The 16,215-nt window shown below is 37.4% G+C and overlaps 1 protein-coding gene across 3 annotated transcripts in view; it reads left to right on the forward strand.

Moving 5' to 3' along the window:
- Positions 1-16,215, forward strand: part of LOC145690284 (leukocyte elastase inhibitor-like) — a 130,384-nt gene that overhangs the window by 107,553 nt on the left and 6,616 nt on the right. For all 3 annotated transcript variants that reach the window (XM_081765041.1, XM_081765039.1, XM_081765040.1), the window contains exon 5: positions 11,819-12,033. In XM_081765041.1, the coding sequence (XP_081621167.1) occupies positions 11,819-12,033 (215 nt within the window). The remainder of the gene's footprint in view (positions 1-11,818; positions 12,034-16,215) is intronic.

Consider the following 16,215-nt stretch of genomic DNA (forward strand, 5'->3'; position numbering starts at 1 on the left):
CTACACATAACAGTCCAAATTTTATACAATTCATCAGTACACACACACCAGTTCAAAATTTTACAACACTTTATCAATACACATAACAGTCCAAAGTCTTACATCTTATCACTACAGTGGGAGACCCGGATTCGATTCCCGGCGGAGCTCATGTGGTTCGGATTCCACGTTAATCAGTAGGTCCACGTCTCATATAGCCTCGCTGCTGAACGGGACGTAAAACTCAAAATCAATCAATCAATCAATCTTATCACTACAAACAATACTTATATTTCTCGGAAGAGATGGAATCCTTTCTTGAAATACTAAATTATATATTTCTCCCAATAAAGTCTTATTTTGAAGAAAATGCATAGAATAGGCAACATTAGGCACTAAAGCAATTATTTAGGCAGGAATGGGCGACATAGGCAAAATAGGCAAAATAAAATTGGCTCAAATTGTAACTATAACTCCTCATATAAACTTTAAAACATTGTTTTGGACTATATCTTTAATAGTAAAAAATAGGCGATTTACCGAACATCCGGTCTCTAGTAACAAACCATAGCCCTTAGCTTTAAGTAAAATACCAGTCAGAATTATTGAACCACTTACAGGACCCTCAACATGGGCCCTTGGTAATCACAGATGAACTAAAAATATAGGTATCTTAATTTTAAAAAATCACATATAATATCTAATTCCTAGAGCTATATCACTTCCTATACTAATCATCAACAAACTGCCCTTGACATATTCTAAATGAAAGATACCAATCAAAAGCGGTAAAGAAGCAAATAAGGTATAAAACAATAAATACACCCCACCTGTACACTAGGGTGGGCCGAATTTCAACTTTTTTCGAAAATCGGTTCGGCGAAGCGGTTAAAGGGTGTATTTCAGTGGGCAAAGTGTGTCAGATTTTTTTTTTTCAGTCAACGTCTTCATGTGCCGCATACAGGTTTTATGGAAAATGTATGCAACCCGCACTACATGGTACAATACTTCATGGTTTTGGCTGTGTAAAACTCATATATTCTCGTTTTTTCTTTCTTTTTTTTTTTTTTTAAGATTCAGCCTTAAGGGCAGCTTGAACTATACCTAATTCACCTTCCCAAAGCTCACTTAGTTCTTCGCAGTGCAGTTATTCGCTTAAATTGACCAAATTTCAACGCCTAAGGCAAGAAGATTGCGTTTTTTAATTTGTATGTACAAGAAAAGATTTGTTTTTGTTTAGGCTAAGAATAGAGTTTATTTACTTACTTATTTATTTATCTTTTCCTCTAATGCAATTCATTATCAACATTCACGAGCATTTATTCTTTGTCCAAAATAATCCAGAACTCACCACGAGGAGGTGACAGCAATTCGAGTTCCACCCACTTTTAGTTCCGCCCTGTCTAATTTTCTGCCATGGTCTTACTTGCTTACGTCCTCACTTACTTGCTTTACTTTTGTAGATGGCATAGTCTTTTTCCCGATCCGAGTGTTGGCATTTTCTTGCTAGAAACCAAGGCACAGCGTATGAATCCATCACAACCTGCCGACCCACACACGGATTGAGAAGCTTGTGTCACCAAACCTACCATTCACTCTACTGCTTGGGTATAGCACGGTACCGTAGTTATTTCTTCTCTGAGCATTGCAACTGAGTAAATATTTTCTTCAATCTCGTCGTCGGAGAGCATCTTGTGAACGGAGGTTCTGCGAGGGACAAGGCCATCCACTCCACCATGTCCTAGTAATCGTCCGCGTCAAAATTTATTTTTAAGAACTGCAAATTATTGGAAAATACAGAGAATACTATCTGCTTAGATTCCGTGGGTAGAAATTGGGCTAGATTCCCAAATTCCATAAATGCCGCGGCCCTTCACAGCATGACAGCTTTTGCTGGATGGCAAACCAGACCCGGGGATACACTATGACATTTATTGTACAAGGCACATGAATGCCTCGCAAGGTCTCGCTGTGCTGATGTACAAACGAAGAATGCGATATGCCTTGTTGAGCCAACGTGACTGGACCACTGGACCGGGTTTCTTGTTCGCCAAGTTTGAAGAACAGTATCCTGAGTGAATTGCTCTGCAGATTGCTAGCAAATATTATTGGTCCGCACCGAGGTCTTCAACTTTTGTGAATTCATCCAACCAGTCAAGATTTATTGCTTCGTATTTACCAAGGGCGCTTCCTCGCACTTGTCGAGCTTTCTTCGGATGGGTTCAGAAAGTTGTTTTGGGCCCGATGCTTCATCGTCGAGATGTCGTATTAAGTAACGAAGCTGTAGTTCATTTGCGTGAAGAAGACAAACGGTGCATTGAAGTTCTCGATTTAGTTTTTTTTAAACAATATAGAGCCCCTTTAAATCTTCCCGTGTTGATTGGTGTACCGTCATAGCCAATTGCTACTACCGTTGACAGATCAGTTCCGTTTTCGTCCAGAAATTCGTATGCAGACGCGGCGATGTCCTCTCCACTACTAGACTACGGCACGACGTTGCCTAAATATGTTGAACCTGATTCTATTGTTAAGTGTTCTTCTTCGATCTGCCGTCGATACCAATGTTTTCCTTATTTCGCTTGCGTTAGAGCCTGGTCTTTTCTTCCACCGAAGAAGACTCTTCTAACAGATTTTCCGGCTATGTCGTTACTTACTTGAACAGCTTCACTGAATTTACTCTTTTCCCTCCTAATAACATTTTTATCAATAACAAGGCTTTGCGCTCCGTTTGAATGTCTCCTGCATCATGAATTGCTGCACTAGCGATTAGTGAAACTGGCCAGAGATGAAATAACTGTTTCCATGCCATACCCAAGCAGTAAAGCGAGTGGTGCGTTAAGTGACGCAAGTTTCTCAATCCGTGTGTGGGCCGGCAAGTCGCGACGGATTCATATGCTGTGTCGTGATTTCTAGCAAGAAAATGCCAACACTCGGATCGAGAAAAAGACTATGCCATCTAGAAAAGTAAAGCAAGTAAGTGAGGACGCAAGCAAGGCCATGGAAGAAAATTAGACAGGACGGAACTAAAAGTGGGTGGAACTCGAAGTGCTGTCACCTCCTCGTGGTGAGTTCTGGGTTATTTTGGACAAAAGATAAATGATCGAGAATGTTGATAATGAATTGCATTAGAGAAAAAGATAAATAAATACATAAATAAATAAGTAAATAAACTCTACTCTTAGGCTAAACAAAATAAATCAACTTTTTGTACATACAAATAAAAAAACGCAATCTTCTTGTCTTAAGCGTTGAAATTTGGCAAATTTAAGCGAACAACTGCAAATAAGTGGGCTTTGGAAAGATGCATTAGGTATAGTTCAAGTTGCCTCTAAGGCTGAATCTAAAAGAAGACGGGAATATGTGCGTTTTACATAGCCAAAAACGTGAAATATTGTACCGTGTAGTGCGGGTTGCATACGTTTTGCATAAAACCTGGATGCGGTACATGAAGGCGTTGACTGAAAATTCTGAAAAAAAATCTGGCGCACTTTGCCCACTAAAAGTCACCCTATAACCGCTTCGCCGAACCGATTTTCGAAAAAAGTTGAAAGTTGAACCGATTTTCGTAAAAAGCCCACCCTACTGTACACGCTCGGGCTGATAACCTCAACCTAAAATTAAAAATAAAGTACGAATTATCGACCCTTCAAAAAAGAAGTAAAATATAAATAATGTAGAGGAAGAAAATCACAAATAAAATAGCGCAAATAGTACTAGAACTAAGCTAATAAAACTTGCACTATAAAATGAACTATTCAATACACCTTCTCTAGCCATAATTATAACAATTCAAATACTCAATAAAACTAATGAATATCTCAAACCAAGTCTTCATAAATAATAACCCACTCTTCAAGAAATAAGCCCCATACTATTTTCTATATATTATAAATAAAAAAAAAGCAGACTTCAATAAGGCAAAACTAAACAACTTACCATAATTTAAAATTAAAACCCAAAGGAATCAAAAAGAATATAAATATTAAATACTTTAACATATTTATGGCCAGCGGCGCAAATCTGTCTTCAACATTGGGGGGGGGGGGACAAGTAAGACCGTTTCCTTATCTTCTTTTTTTCTTACTTTTTCTTTTTTCTTTCTTTTCTTTTTTTTTAAGCGATGCTCAAAATAATTGTGAAGTTGAAAAGCAATCCTGTGAAGCATCAGAGGAACAGAGTTGTCTTCAACATTGGGAGGTGGGCAGATTTTAGGCTTATTCTGGGGGGGGGGGCATTAATTTCATCTCACTTTCCTTTGTGGTAATCGCACACAAATCATCACATTTTTTTTTTTCAAAAAGCACATTTCAAATCGGATTATTGGGAGGACAATCCCCCCAGTTCCAAGATTGGAGGGTACATGTCCCCCTCATCCTCCCCGGGATTTGCGCCAGTGTTTATGGCTGGCACGGAAACTCAGGCACTCGGTGTTTGTCCAACACAAAGACTATATGGCACGAGTGGGTCGAACCAGGGAACCATGCACCAGGGATGAACACACTATCGTTCAGCCACGGCAGACTCAAGATTCGAGTAATGTGTCAATATAACGGAATTGGGTGTATCTGTAAGTAAACGTGTTACAAAGTGTGTAAAATAGTACCAGCTTCTTTTAGCGGAGTTAGACACTTTTTAACGTTTTAGACGTGGTTATATCTGTCAGGATAAATTCCATGTTATATTGTTTATTCGAAACATAGTATATAAATCTTCCATATGTACTATTTTATAAAGTACTTTTCTTGATGACAAACAATGTATTAACAAAATTAGCATATGTTTAGATGATATAAACCTACACATGTTATATTTAGGTAAATTTTCTAATTAAACGTGTGTAAGTGCCGTACCTCATGAAACTTTTAAATGTATATCGTCATCGGATACTAGTTCCGTTTTTATAAAATGTTTACTGTGCCATCTTACCGGCTAAACTGATTAAACACGAACAGAATCTTGGATTTATTACGATTTTAGCTTATAAATACTCAAGTGAAATATTACGTCTTACCAGTGGCGTATTTAGGATTTAGTTTCGGGCGGTGCTATGCACAACACGTGAATACGCACTTACATTTTTCCTTTTGGATGCCGACAAATTTTAATGAAATTGTGCATATACGAAATTTATGTCGGGGGGGGGGGTGCTTGAGCCCGATAGCCACCCCCTAAATACTTCACTGCGTCTTACGATAAGTTTCCTTTTTAAACTTCACTATTCATTTGCTTCATTTAAATTTATTTCCTATTTCACATTGAAAGTCCTAATAATGGGAAATGTCTTACAAGATACATTCGCGAAGTGTCCCCTCGGGATTCATCTAAAATTGATTTAAATCCAAAGTTCTCAGCGGCCCAATGCGTATTGTACTAATTTTAGCGGCCCATACAGGTAATTTGCATATTTATGGGCCGTCATATATCCGGAATTCATACACTACCATAACGCTCGGACATAAATTGCTTTTAGTTTCGTTTGATGTAAATGGATATGAATATGGGTATATGCAAAACAAATAGGATCAAGTACGGCTTCTCTGACACGTATTACTCACCCGGCCGCCATCTTGGATTCGCCATATTGGATTTAACTTTCGGTTTTTCAAATGGAAATAGGTGCAAGTGATATATCAAATTCATGTAGAATTTTCTCGGAAATCCACTGGTGTAGTTAATTTTACCGTAGCTTGTACCGTTTGGAAGATATTGCATATTAAATCCCTCCAGGCACTTCGCGAATAGACATTTTAGAGTAATATCAGTTAAGGTAACGATGTTGACAAATCAAAACAATTTCTAACTGCAAGAAAACTGTAGGCAGTGGTGTATTTAAGAGGAGGCTACCGAGCTTAAGCCGACCCCAAAATTTTATTTACTATCTTAAAGTAAATGAAATATCTTGCAGAATGTTCACATTTTCAGAAATAAAGTTGCAAAGCCTCCGAAACAAAATCGTAAATACGCCACTGACTGTAGGTATAAACAAACTCTTTACAATATTAGTGTTATAATTTTATTACTTTTCTGTGAGTGATTGTTATTATTTTCATGTTATACCATAACAAGGAAGTATTCTATTACGGTCAAAATACCTAATGTAAATGAAGATACGACCAGATTTGGATGAAGACCTACCATTTCCGTATTTATGTCTATGTGTATGTATGTATTTACGTTCAGGGAAAAAAATGAAATCTTTAAGTTTAACGTTCCACGGTTATCGTTCAGGGAATATTTCGTCAACAATAAATCGTTTAAGATTACATATGCACACGGAGAACTACACAATTTTCTATTTTTTTCAACATTCGTGAAATGCCTGACATTTAACATGCAATACTTTGCAAACGGTACAAACTACATTAAAATTAACTACACCAATGAATTTCCGAGAAAGTTTTTTATGCATTTGATGTATCACATGCACCTATTCCCATTTGAAAAACCGAAAGTTGAATCCAATATGGCGAATCCAAGATGGCGGCAGGGATGGGTAGCACGTGTCAGATAAGCAGTACTTGATCCTATTTGTTTTGCATATACCCACATTCATCTCCAATTATATCTAAAGAAACTAAAAGCAATTTTGTGACCGAGCTTTATAGTAGTGGTTGACTAAATTCCGGATATATGAAGGCCCATAAATATGCAAATTACCCGTATGGGCCGCTAAAATTAGTACAATACGCATTGGGCCGCGGAGAACTTTGCATTTGAATCAATTTTACACGAATCCCGAGGGCACACTTCGTGAATGTACCTTGTTAGACGTTTTGCGACGCTAATGGTAATAATAAACAGTCACAATGGCGCGTTTTGCGCTATCGCTAGCCTTTCTAGTGCTAATAATGTTGGTACCTGCAATTTGCTGCTTTTAAACTATTGTAGCATACAACGAAATTCTTGAATAATTGCATAAATATGGTATGGAGTTTGGAACGGATAATGGGGAAATTAAAACAAAATAAATAAATAAATAAAGCAAATATTAACAATTATATCTTTTAATTAAACACCATTTTAACCTTTAATGTTTAGCGGGTTACGGAAGCTCGGCCGTAACAACTAGAATTACATGGAAATTAAATGTTCTCTATAATGAATAAGTGACAAATATAATTACTGTATTACGTTTGTTTGTTTTAAATAAAACCAAAGAATACAGAAGTTCAATTCACCTAAGGTGGCCAATTTTACAGAGCTGATGACGAGCACAACGTAGAAGAAGGAACCAGAAGTCAGTACTCCGTGAATTCAGAAGTGAGTCACGTACAAAGCTGTGTGAAAGTTGTGGTGAACAGCTATTATGTCTATTAAGGTGACACCTCATTGGGAAGGGTGCATATGTGCACTTTCCGATGCACAATTCAGTGCGTCAGTGGTTGTGAAAACGTGTGCGGCAAGGGGCAACAATATCAACAGGCGTACAATAGCAAGGATAAGCCAGCGCTGTAAAAGCACCGGCCCTAAATATCAAGATCAAGTAGTGAGAGGAAAACGGCCATGACCAGCCAATATACCATGCGTTGTGAGAGACATCAGCGCATCAGTTGTGAAGCAGAACCCACCCACCCAAAGCAACCTTGTCACCTCACGTAGGATATCACAGAGCACAATGTGCCGTATCATAAAAAACAATTTGGGACTGAAAAAAAGTCATAAGGCGATGGGGCAAAAGTTATCACCAAATCATATTCGAGAGTGATTCACGAACGTAAGAAAGTTGTACGAACAGTACGTCTCAGGTGACAAATGGCAGTGGGTTGTCACTCTGGATAAAGCCTGGATCTACCTTGATGACACCAATAAGCCCAGGACCTTTTCTTTTTTATTCACCACATGATGCGAAGGGCCGCGGCGAGTTCGTCCGTGAATGTCGCGAGAAGTTTTCGAAAGGCTTGCTAATGCTGGCAGGTTTCTGAGCCCGTAAAAAGTTCCCAATGCATCGTGTGGATTCGAAGGCAAGGTAAATGCAGCCTACTTTCAAACGAACATTATGGAACCTTTATACACAACGCACATCCCACAGTTGTATGGCAAGGACACCCGGAAGGTGTGCGTATTATCGGCGTATGGCCGCAGAGACTGGTGTGTCTGTTATACCCTTCTCGTCCATACCTTTGAAATCACCAGATGTATGGCCGATGGATTTCTACGCCTTTGGCGTTCTGAAACAATACCTCGCGCGAAGGCGCCTCACCACCAGAGTGGGGCTCTGAAAAGCTTTCAAGTGGTGTGGTCTACAATTTCTCTTACACACCTTCGGCGCGTGTTGTTTCAGTGGAAATTGCGTTGCAGGGCGATAGTCCAGGATCATTGGCAACCACATCGAGCACAACTTTTGGTGGAGGAAGAGATTGTCGTGAGCAGTTGACCGCACAAACTTTGGCCATGTTAGGTGCATTGACCTTTTGCAAAATATAATTAGGGTTTAAATAAATGTTAACATTTTGCTTAATATTCTAATATATAAAATTGAAAGTGATTTCATATCTCTTGAACCACGTGACTGATCTCGATCAAATTTTCAGCATAGATGAGGTTCGGACCTGAGAATGGTTTTTTATCATTGCACTTGATGGTGCATCTTATAAATTAAAGGAGAAGGAAGAGAAGAGGGGGAGATATTTAAAAATGATCGAAAATGACCGATATCGGTATCGAATCCACAGTTTTCAGGGTCGCTGAAATGACCAGTGACGCTTCCAATCCCGTTTAAAACCAACTTGGGGAAGGGGAAGGGGGAAATGTACAAAAATGATCGAAAATGACCGATATTAGTGTAGATTACATAGTTCTTTGAGTCGCTGAGACAACAGTGACACTTCGAATGCCTTCAAATCAAAATTCAGCCCCATTAGTATTTTATGTAGAATCTGAAACGTATTCTTCCCGTGCGAAAAACGGGTGTTCTGCTAGTAAACTGATATACTATAAAACACTAGGTAGTAAGCTCACTCTCATGGCATAAACTGTATAAAGTGAGTGAAGCTAAATATTAAAAAAAAAAAAAAAAAAAAAAACCATTATTCGGGTAAATGTCGTGAGGGTTAATTTTTCGTAGTTCTCCCTTGAGGCTGGTGTGTTGTTGCCAACACTTTGCCTACCTACACAGAAATTTATTTCGGGGACGTGCAAAGCTTTTCGGGGGGGGGGATGTACAAATTCAATATGAGAATAAATTATATTGAAATTTGTAAAACCACCGTCTCTGTAATTCTCGTCACGATACTGAATAACGTCGATAATTCCGACACAATTTGAGGAGTTTCAGCCACGCACCAGTTCAAGCATGATTATACTCAGTGCTGCTAATTAGAACCGTTAAACTGTATTTTTATTATTGTTATTATTATTATGATTATTATAATTGTAAATGAAACCAACAATATACATAGACCATAAACTAAGCGACACACGGTAATTATAGTTACTGCATAAGTAGTTAGTATTATTGCCGTGTAATCGTGAGGTCCCGAGTACAAATCCCAGTCCCAGCTATTGTGATATTTTGCAGTAGCACTCATTAATTAGGCAAATGGTAATATAGTAATTTTAACATTTACGACATTGATCAACATCAGTTTAAAAAAAAAACTTCATTTTTTCTTGTTCCTCATGAGTAGTTTCCGAGAAAGTCAAGGTTAATGTTCTTTTTTGTAAACCGAAAAATTAATGCTGTAGAGTGTAGACGATTACCGCTCCACCTGTTAACCCTACATACATTAAGATGTGTTGAATATTGTCCACACTTTTATTAGGATAGGCAGTGGCGTATTTAGGATTTTGTTTCGGGGGGCTATGCATAATACGTTAATAAGCACTTTTTTTTTTTCGTTTTGGGTGTCGACAAATTTTAATGAAGTTGTTCATATAACAAATTTGTTCCGGGGGGCTTGAACCTGATAGCCACCCCCCTAAATATGCCACTGTGGATAGGAGTAGAAAATAAATATAAATTTTATTTTCTCTGATTCAATACTTTTAATTTCTTGAGAATAACCCAAAAATTTAAAAAGATTTTCGTAGTGAACATTAAGGACACCCTCCCCGTTTGGTGTAGCCATAATGTGTATGAAGTTATTTCCAGATAAAGTTGAAAATTCTGACACTAGGCGTCGCTACGGGTAGAGCTGACGCAAAGCATCGCACACACGGAAAAGAAAGTATTTGACAGTTGACAAATTTTCTTTTGCCAATTACTCGGGAACAATGAATTAATTTGAATCGTTTTGTTGTTATTCATAGGATAGTTATAATTTGATAGCTTGCCAAAATCGGTACTGTAATATGTTAATTTATTGTTGAGTTGTTAAGAAAATAATAATTTTGTCAACTGAAGAATACTTTCTTTCGTGACTGTACATCTAAAAACGAAAAGATCTGCTGGTTTTAGAGTGGTGATATAAAAAATGGAAATCCTACGTACACCAAGGGGTTACGCTTAACACCTCACACAATGGAGGGGTTAAAAAATGTGCACCACATAAACCATTATTTCCTATTTCACAAAATGTAATCTATTTTGTACTAACTATAAGCTAAGACAAGTGAAGGCACAAAATAGAGAAGAACATTAGATTTTCTGGGACAAAAAATAATGATTTTTGTGGTGGACATTTTTTACCCTCCCTCGGTGTGCAGTGTCATGCATAATCCCTTGGTGTACATAGGGTTAAGATGCAACTGATACTCAAATATATTCTTTTGAAACTTTTCATTAGAGTACACCAGCAAGAAAACAATATATATTATGGTTAATGAGATAAATCCCTCAAAACTATGATTAACTCCTAATATTTAGCTATAACATGCTCAAAGATAAGACTCAAATATCAATCATAAATCACATCGAACTGAATATAATGAAACATATTTGAGGGTTAAAAAAATGAAAAATTAGTTTTCGGAAATTCGAGAAAAATCGAGAAATTTATAGCATTAGAAAGTTATCTCGTTCGTTGTCAGTCTAACATACTTAGTAGTTCTCGTTCTGCTGGAATATACTATTTATTTGTTTATTTATGTACTCTATTATTTATTTATTTATGTACTCTTTATGAAAAATTCACACTGGTAAGTATAGTCCGAATAGTGACATACATACTACTTGAATTTGCTTTCATATAAACACACAAAAGCATTCAATATATACAGGGTGTAATCAAAAAGGACTTTAGAACTCTGAAAACGCCTATTCATTTATTCATTTATCTTACAGACATGGTTTCGGTGTCATTTTGTAGCAAAATACATCAAGTTTTGACTCATGTAGTACACTAATTCAGAAACAAGGCCACCACAGCTGCAGCAATGATGGCTGCCTTTACTGGTCCCGAGCGTGCTAGCTATGTGTTTTGGTTTAAAGAATTCAAGTCTGCGACAACTGTGCAACGTAATTTTCGTACAAAGTATGGTAAAGATCCTTCCAGTAGACCTACTGTTTATCAGTGGCATAAGTATTTTTTATTGAAATTGGATGTTTGGTAAGACACAACAAATCTTCGGGTCGTCTCCGTACGTCTGAAGGCGTTGTAGAGCGAGTGAGACGAAGTTTTGTGAACAGTTCTAATATCACCAATGGAAGCCACATTGAACCTTAAGGTAAAATTACTTGATAAATTTTCTACAAAATGACACCTAAACCATGTCTGTAAGCTAAATAGATAATTCAATATGAATTTTCGAAGTTGTAGAGTAATTTTTTGATACACCCTGTACAGAATTATAATGATCATTGTCCCTTTAGAAAAAATAAATCTTTGTTGTATTTGATTCAATTTAAGGGTATAGTTTGAAGATGAATATTGTGTACACTTAATGTTTGATTCTTTTGTAGGTGCGTTTGACGCTTCCACCAAAATGGTCCTCTTGAGTGGACTGTATTTCAATGGTATTTGGGTAACAAGATTTCGATCAGAGATAAGTCGTTCCATGCCTTTCCACGTAACCAAAAATTACGAGGTGAAGGTGAGGATGATGACTATGCAAGGGAAATTTCCGTATTACTTCAACCCAAACATAGGAGCTCATGTTGTGGCTGTTCCGTATAAGGTAAATAAATTGCAGTACGTTAAGACTTTAGTTTCGTGGCTCTGTACAATTAAGACCATACCCATAGGGACCGATTTTTAATTAATTATTTTTTTTTCTTTTAATTTGTGCTGAGGCTTCAGTATATATAAAATAAAACACAATCTTTTAACAGATCCAATCAGGTTTACCAACCATACGATAATTTATTGTAATATACGATAATGGCCTTACGATAATATTTGAATATACGATAATTTTAGAACGCACATTTTGTTTTCAGATTGTGAATGTGCAAATAAATTGTACACGTCCATTAAATAATTATAAAACACACATACTGAGTTTTTTTTTTTAAAATAAACAATCATTCCTGTTAAATTAAATCAATAAGGATTTAAGAATTGGCAAATGGCAACATTGTATCCATTTTTTAAATTCAATTACGTTTACAATGTGGTGGAAATATTGTTGTTGTTCAGGGTAATGTTAATAAGGATTTCTTTTAATGGTGAGAAAAGTTACGCAGATTTGAAGTTTAAAACTGAAGATTACTAGATAAGTTTATTATATATTATTGTTGTTATTAGTAGTATTATACTTGCTTCTATAATTATCACATGCATAACGAATATAGGATATATATATATATATATTTTTTGTAATAAACGATAACTTTAAAGACGAAAATCGATAATTTTGTTCTCTGAGGTTGGCAACTCTGGATCCAATAACCGAGTGGTCTTCAAATTGGGGCACTAGCCAAGGGCGCCCATGTTGTGGTTTCCAAGGGGGGAGGGCAAGTATAAGCGACGTTTCAAATATAGTTTCAAATTTTGCTGTAAGTAATGTAAAAATTCTATTGGGTTTTCGATATTCTGAAGTACAATTTCCTCTAGGGGGCGAGCGCCCCACCTTCCCCCCTTGATGGGAGCCCGTGGCACTAGCCGTTTGAGCTTCACAGTAGTAAGGTCCTATGTTAAATAGAAAAAATAAAAAGCAATGTTGACCGTTGAGCAGACTGTTCCCTTGGGCCCTCACCATACCTACAAAACAGATTGTTGGCAAACAAATTTGAGGTGTTCAAGGTACCTTCAAATAACAATGTGCATATTCCTCCGTGTCATGTCCTTATATCCTGTTCGAACAGTCTCCTGAACTAGAAACGTTCCTTCTTTATTTAACACTATAGCACGGCCAACAAGAGATGGTCTCTGACGTTTCTTAACACATGCGGTGGGACATTGCAGCGGTTTGGGTACAAAACCTCGCGGCCAGAACCTCGCGGCGACAACCTCGCGAAGCAAAACCTCGCCTGGCCAAAACCTCGCCTGGCCAAAACCTCGCCACCCAAAACCTCGCGCCCCAAAATATCGCCATACCCAAAATCTCGCCTGACCAAAATGTAAATGTTCCAACAGATGATAAGGATGACGGTATAAAAGACGCTGTTTCAGAAGAAGTATCACGGGTATTTGACCAAGTCCCGCAATACCATATGAAAATTCTATTTCTGTATTAGAGGATTTCAATGTGAAGGAAGGGCGACAGGATGTTTTTAAACTGGTTATAGGGAAAGAAAGTCTGCATAAGGAAAGTAATTACAACTAACGAGGTTAGTTTCGTGAACTTTGGAACATCCAAAAACTTAAAATTTTAACAAAAATCTAATAATATTTATGAAAATATGAAACAATATATAAGTTTTTACGACGTCCCTTGATTATGTCCTATAGGTTAAAGGAGACGTAGATGACCAGGATGAAGGAAATGATCGAATAAAGAAAGTGGGAGGAAACGGGAATAACCCGAGAAAGCCCACGCACACGATGTTTTGTATCTTCTTCTTCTTCTTCTTCTTCTTCTTCTTCTTATTATTATTATTATTATTATTATTATTATTATTATTAGTATTATTATTATTATTATTTGTAATGTGGAATTGCATATTAGGAAACACATTGGGTAAATTTTAAAGAAAAGTTTCATTCGCGGCGAGGTTTTGGCACGGCGAGATTTTGGGCGGCGAGGTTTTGGCCACGCGAGGTTTTGGCCCGGCGAGATTTTGTCCCGCGAGGTTTTGGCCGGCGTGATTTGGGCGGCCATGTTTCGGCCGCGAGATTTTGTCCGTATACCCATTGCAGCCCCTACTTTGATACCAGTGTTACCAACCACGATCACTCTGTCTTATACCATTAAATTGCCACTACAGTTGCACCAAAAAAAACCTTTACACGCGAGTAGTGGCAATGTCACTGCGAGCTGTCAGAGACGTTCTCTTACTGAACGCACTATAGCGTCAATTATCCCCTTGCGCCCCTTCGCTGCGTTAAGGTGGATCACTAGCTGTTTTCGGTGCTATGCTAAACGCTGCTTGAATAGTGCGGCGTTGCCAGATAGTATCGAGTGTTTACTGATGCAAGGTAATAAAGGAAGTAATCATGGAATTTTGCTTGGGTACTTACTGGAGAAATTAATTTTCGACCCTTACCGGAATTCAGAGCTAAGTTCCACTTCTCGAACTGCAACGCTAGAGTCCAAGAATTTTCTTATTGTGACTGTTACAGTAAACATACAAATTTGTCAACAACGCATTATGGCGTTTTGCGCAAGTTTCTTCTCAAAATCTATTTCCTCAAATGTAAATTAGTATATAAAGATAATGTGAAACATAACAGGAGAAATAGTAAAACAATATATCTATTTCGTCGTAACTTTAAAATACTTTACACATACAAATAAATATTTCATAAAACTGAGCACTTCTAAACATTGTTCAGCGTAAGTTCTAAACTGCGATAAACAAAATATTTGTATCCTTCCGCTCGTCACAAATACGATTGGCTAGTGATATATCACTCCCACTCCCCACGGGGAGGAGCAAATTATGCACGTGCATTTTGACAATACTGTCTCGTGTTGTCCAGATACTTACAGCAGCAGCAGAAAAGAAAGAAAATAAACTCGAAAGGTTAAAAAAAAAAAAGTATTTGAATTTCGCTCATAAACAATTGTTGCTTAGTGAGTAAAGGTTTGCCTTGTTGGTATTTCACCACAACACTCGCGGAACCGGCATTCATGCCAGTCATCTTTCAGACTTTAAAAGCAGAACACCCGTCCACAGTTGAGTTGGCGCCAGAGTTACCGCGCATGCATAGTGTTTATTTCTATTGTTTCATTACCCACACACGATTGCAGTATAATTAGATAATCCGTATTATATTGTTGTCATTTATAATAATATAGCAGTTTTATATGAAGCTTCATAGTAAAAGTAATAATGCAATCACATGAACTATTTTGCGGAGGAGTACAAGCGTCGGTAGAACAACAGCAAATCAGCGAAATTTAGTTTCATGTGGCTTTGTTTATCGCAGTTTAGAGCTTACGCCGAACAATGTATAGTAAAATCTAACAGCAACTGCCATCTTGTGAGCTTATTGTAAAACGAATCAAAATATTTTCTTTTATTTGTTACCTTTTCCGATATCAGAATACACAACCAAATGAGTCAGTGTCTTGTGTTGTAGCTGAAACATAACTCTAGCTTATAGTACAATATCTATCATATGATAACGATTCATTGCGCAGTAGTTAAGGAAATGAGCTAAAATACGTACTAACTTCCGGGTGGTAATCCACCTTAAAATAAGAACAATTAGTAATATGTTTCGTTAGTCAGTCACTTTTCCTATTACTGATGAGCTCACTGATATCAATCATTTCCGATCATTTTTATGTATTTCCCCCCTCCCCTGACCCCAAGTTGCGAGGCTGAATTTGGATGTAAATGGCATCGGAAGTGTCACTGTTCATCTGAGCGACCCCGGAAACTATGGATTCGGGACTAATGTCGGTCATTTTCGATCATTTTTATATATACACCTCCCCTCCTCTAAGTTGCGCCGTCAAAGTGAAATGATAAAAACCATCTCAAGACCGAACCTTATATATGTTGAAAATTTGATCAAGATCTGTCGAGTGTTTCAAAAAATTATTGTTTTATTTATTTTAATATATCTCCCTCTCCCCTCCCTTACGTTGTGCCATCAAAGTGAAATGATAAAGATCATCGCACCACCCGAACTTCATCTATGTTGAGAATTCGATTGAGATCGGTGGGGTGGTCCAAGAGTTATTTAGTCGCAAACATTATTTAGTCACTTTCATTTTTATATATACTAGTTTAACCTGTGCTCTTTA

The sequence above is a fragment of the Thermobia domestica genome, chromosome 7, assembly GCF_964235325.1.
Source record: "Thermobia domestica chromosome 7, izTheDome1.hap1.1, whole genome shotgun sequence".
In the NCBI taxonomy this organism is placed as follows: Eukaryota; Metazoa; Arthropoda; class Insecta; order Zygentoma; family Lepismatidae; genus Thermobia; species Thermobia domestica.